General features: G+C 60.6%; 1 protein-coding gene across 1 annotated transcript; it reads left to right on the top strand.

The window, feature by feature from the left end:
• Positions 1-1,623: 1,623 nt before the first annotated feature.
• On the top strand, positions 1,624-4,592 carry SIX3 (SIX homeobox 3). The gene is made up of 2 exons (XM_007190084.2): positions 1,624-2,511; positions 4,400-4,592. The coding sequence occupies exons 1-2, from the start codon at positions 1,709-1,711 to the stop codon at positions 4,590-4,592; spliced, it is 996 nt and encodes a 331-aa protein (XP_007190146.1). The 5' UTR covers positions 1,624-1,708.
• The last annotated feature ends 344 nt before the right edge of the window (positions 4,593-4,936 follow it).

Below are 4,936 nucleotides of genomic sequence, written 5' to 3'. Positions count from 1 at the left end.
TCTGCGTAAATCACACTTCCATAGTTACAGAAGCCTCACAAAGGGAGGCCCGGCTCAAGATGCTGATTACATGTTCTTAAAAGCAACATACCTTAGAATAAATACCCATGCCTGGCCTGGAGGCTGCAGTGGCCAGAGGGAGGGAGGGCCCTCCCCATGCTATGGGCCTTTTGGGGTTTCTTTTAAGCTTGCAATGTTACTTTCCTTAAAGGAATTAGACAGTTTTATAATTTTTTTCCTTTTCAGTATGAGCAAGCAAGCCATTTTCAGGCCTATCCATTTCTTGGGGCAGCCTCCAAAGTTTGAGTGGCCTTCTGGGGCTGGTAGGCAGACCCAGAGCCCCTTGGGGGTTGTGGGATAGGTGGCATCTTGGGAGGGGAGCAGAGGGCTTCCAGGCGTCTCAACCCAACTTCCTCCACAGCTCCTAAGGAGGCAGCTGAAATGGCGGGGGGGGGGGGGGGAACAAAGAGGCGGGTTGCTTTTTAAGATGGAAAGTGTACTGTCATTTCTACTGCTATTTTAAAATATAAGCCAATAGGGGAAATCAAGGCACCATGACTGGGAGCAGAGTTAAAGAAAAGCCAGATCCAATGCAGAGGAAGTTGGGGTAAACGTGGCCAAGGACTGCGGACCAGGGAGGCCAGAGCGGCTTCCAGCACCCTAGGTCCTGGGCTCCAGCTCCCAGGCGCCGGATGCCCCCCAAAATCCGAGATCCTGGGGCGCAGCAGACCGCCGGACCAGGGTCGGCGCGCGGTGGGCCCCATGATCTCATCTCTCCTTTCTTCCTCGCCACTATTAGTGCTCACATAGGCAGAAAGAGGCGGCCCGACGTGCACACCATGTGCAAACCCTGCTGGCTCCGCTGGCTCTCGGCCTCTCCTTGGGGGCTGGCCCTCGGCGTTCATGCAGCGTGGGGAGCCTCTCACCTCCCAACAAAATCCCCCCTTTAATTGCTCATCCCATTCAACAACTCTGTGCCCATGGCTATTAAATTTTCTGGATCAACTTCTTTGGGGAAGAGGAAAAAAGAGGGAGCTCAGAGACAGTAAGAAAAGGAGAGAGAGAGGAAGAGAAGGGGGGAAGTGGTGAGATTAAGAGTTGCAAAGATAAAAAAAAAATTCTCTTTCCCCCCTTCTCCCTCTTTCCCTGCTCTCCCCCTCCCCCCCACTCTGGCTAAGTGGTAAAACCGTCCTTACGTTCTCGGTATTGATTGGCAGGGCTGACAGTGATTGGCAGCGGTTGCCGTGGCAACGCCACAACGACACGCCGCAGACCAATAGAAAAGCGAAACAAAATGTTTCAATGCTGCACTCACTGTGGATTTAGGGGAGATATTATGAGGCTGTTGTCATTAGGGCGATTGCTGTGGAATCGCTGAATCTTGACTCGGCGGTGGTTGGCTCTCGCTCGCTCTCTCTCCCTCTCCCTCTCTGTCTCGGATTCTCTCTCTGCGCGCGCGCACCGGGCCGCTCTCCTTCCTCCCTCTCTATGTGGCTGCGCGGGTGTGTGTGTGTGTGGATGTGTGTGGGGTGTGGGTGTCCCTTACGCCCTTCCTCCTCCCCCTCCTCCTCCTCCTGCTCCCCCCTCCTTTCCTTCTCCTCCTCCCCCCTCTCCTCTCCCTCCTCCTGGTCCTCATCGCCCCTCTCCTCCTCTTCCTCCCCTCTCTCTTCCTCTCCCTGAATTTTCTCCTCTCCTCTCAGGTCAGTCCATGGTATTCCGCTCCCCCCTAGACCTCTATTCCTCCCACTTCTTGTTGCCAAACTTCGCCGATTCTCACCACCGCTCCCTACTTCTGGCGAGTAGCGGCGCCAGGAACGGTGCGGGAGGCGGCGGCGCGGGAGGCGGCGGCGGCGGGAACTGTGCGGGAGGCGGCGGTGCTGGCGGAGCAGGCGGCGGCGGCAGCGGCGGCGGCTCCAGGGCCCCCCCGGAAGAGTTGTCCATGTTCCAGCTGCCCACCCTCAACTTCTCGCCGGAGCAGGTGGCCAGCGTCTGCGAGACGCTGGAGGAGACGGGCGACATCGAGCGGCTGGGCCGCTTCCTCTGGTCGCTGCCCGTGGCCCCCGGGGCGTGCGAGGCCATCAACAAGCACGAGTCGATCCTGCGCGCGCGCGCCGTGGTCGCCTTCCACACGGGCAACTTCCGCGACCTCTACCACATCCTGGAGAACCACAAGTTCACCAAGGAGTCTCACGGCAAGCTGCAGGCCATGTGGCTCGAGGCGCACTACCAGGAGGCCGAGAAGCTGCGCGGCCGCCCGCTCGGCCCCGTGGACAAGTACCGCGTGCGCAAGAAGTTCCCGCTGCCGCGCACCATCTGGGACGGCGAGCAGAAGACGCATTGCTTCAAGGAGCGGACTCGGAGCCTGCTGCGGGAGTGGTACCTGCAGGACCCCTACCCCAACCCCAGCAAGAAACGCGAACTGGCGCAGGCCACCGGCCTCACTCCCACACAAGTAGGAAACTGGTTTAAGAACCGGAGGCAGCGCGACCGCGCCGCGGCGGCCAAGAACAGGTCAGTGGCGGGGCCCGCGGCCTGGCTACACTCTCCGGGGCCGGGGAGGGGGAGAGCGGTTGAAAAGAGGGTGAGCGGACAGGAGGCGGGAGGCCAGCGGCTGCCGAGCAAGCGAGAAGCCGAGACCTCCTGGTCAGTTGGAGAAAGTTTCCGCTTGCCCAGGAGAGTGGAAGAGGAGCGGGTGTGGGTGTATTGATTGCTTTGCCCTAAAGGGGCTCTCGTCAGGGCGGAGAGAGTGTGTGTGAGGTCCTGAGTGCCCATAACCCCTGGGTCGTGTCCCTGGGAGCCTTAGCCCAGCGCTGCACCCGCGCCAGCCTCCTCAGCCTGGGATCCAGCTCCGGGCTTCTCTGGAGCCTACAGACAGGGAAGGAAGGAAAGCGCTCTTTGCCACCTGGTTCTTACTTCCACGCATTGCAAAAACCCAGGGAGAAATCCACGAACGTCTGGGAGAGGAAACTGAACCTGGGTCTCTGGCATAAAGGGGAAAGGCCGGTGGCCACCGTGCACCAGGCCTGTACCAAAAGCCTTGCAAGTTGCCTGACCAGGAGCAGGAAAGCCAGGCTGGGAGTGGAGAGGCTGTGTGTGTGTGTGTGTGTGTGTGTGTGTGTGTGTGTGTGTGTGTGTGTGTGTCTCGGTGCTAGCCCTCCTGCCGAAGCCAAGGAGCATCCCCTCAGTCCACTAAATTGGGAAATAGGAGCAGAAGCTGCCTTGCTGCCCGGCAAGTTGGCCACAAACTCACAAAGTTGCACTGGGTTTGACCTGTCAGCAGAGCTGGGCCTGGGGGAAGTAGGAAGAAAAATAACAAGAGGGGGAAAGAGGAAAGGAGTGGAGAGGGAGAGGGGAAAGGAGGAAGTTGGGTGAAAGCCCTGATGGAAGGCCTGTGTCCCAGCCCTGCCAGCGTAGGCACTGGGCCTGATGCACTGCAGGGAACAGGGCTGCAGTTGCCGACAGCTGCCTGGGCTGGGGACTGGGTGTGAGCTCCTGGAGGGAGTGAATGTGTTCCATTTTAGGTGTCCCAGGCCTAAGCCTTTGGCCCTCTCACCCTTGCCTTTGCAGCCAACTTTTCGCCCGATGGGGGCAGCGCCCAGGGCCAGGGGAAGGCTTCCTCGTGGGGAGAACTCAGACACTAGGTTTACGTAGCAGCAGCCTGGCCCGGGGAAGGGGCAGCCGGAGACGGCTCTGCACTCCCCTCCTGCCTTCCCTGTCTCTCGCTTTCCCTCTCCCTCCTCTTCCCCCACTTTTTTGCTCCCAGCTTCCTTATTTTCTCTTCCCCCGATCCTGCGCTCTGCTCAAGGATCCAGAGAGCAAAGCCAGCCGGTCCTACCAGGAAGAGGCGGCGGGCGAGCAACCCGCAGCTCTTGATTTGGGGGAGCTGAGGCAGGAGGCATTGAGGGGACCCGTCCACTCCAGAGGCAGCCGGCTGAGTCGGAAGAGTCCCAGGGGCTGGGGAAGAAGAAACACCCAGCCTCTCCCCGACTTCTGCCCCTTCGGGGCTCGGCGTCCTTCGCAGTGTGCGCCCGGGCCTCCCCTCCTCTGGCGGCCGACCTCGGGTTCTACCTCTGCCCCCGAGGCCCGCCCCGATTTGGGAAGCCTTGGGAGGCTCCAGAGAACGCCGGGGAGGGGAAGACGGGAGCCCAGACCGCGCTGGGGAGGCTGCAGCGCTCAGGGAGACGACAGATGCCCGGAGGAGGGGTATACGCGCAGAGAGCGAAGTCGGGGGCGACGGCGAAGGGCGCGGGGTTCGGGAGGCGGAGGGGCACGGGCGGCTGCGGAGCACCGGCGGCGGCATGCCCGGCTTCCTGGCGGCGCGGGCTCAGGGAGGCGGCTTGGTGGAGCCGGGTGTTGGGGCTGCCGTATCAGGGCGGGCGCCGCTCTCTGTCTCCCGCAGGCTCCAGCACCAGGCCATCGGACCGAGCGGCATGCGCTCTCTGGCCGAGCCCGGATGCCCCACGCACGGCTCGGCAGAGTCGCCGTCAACGGCGGCCAGTCCCACCACCAGCGTGTCCAGCCTGACGGAGCGCGCGGACACCGGCACCTCCATCCTCTCGGTAACCTCCAGCGACTCGGAATGTGATGTATGATACCCAAGGCCGCCCTCCTCCCCCTCCTCCCCCTCCTCCTTCCCCTCCTCCTCCTCGACCTCCTCCTCTTCCTCCTCTTCCTCCTCCATCCCCAGAACAAACCGAAATCAGGATTCACAATCATACACACACCCAAGTACACACACACTTCCACTCCAGCCAAAAATATATAAAAACCAAGAAAAATAACAAATTAAACGCAAACCATCAACAATTCCCAACCACCATCTACCACCACGGCCACCCCAAAGGACCGCGACGCCAACAGACAGTCACAAACGCTGATGCTGCGGGCAGAAAACATAAAAGAGGTGACAATTGTATACTTTCTAGGACAAGCACGG

The sequence above is a fragment of the Balaenoptera acutorostrata genome, chromosome 12, assembly GCF_949987535.1.
Source record: "Balaenoptera acutorostrata chromosome 12, mBalAcu1.1, whole genome shotgun sequence".
NCBI classification, from domain to species: domain Eukaryota; kingdom Metazoa; phylum Chordata; class Mammalia; order Artiodactyla; family Balaenopteridae; genus Balaenoptera; species Balaenoptera acutorostrata.
Note: the sequence above shows the minus strand (reverse complement) of the source record. Positions and strands in the feature narration are given on the sequence as shown.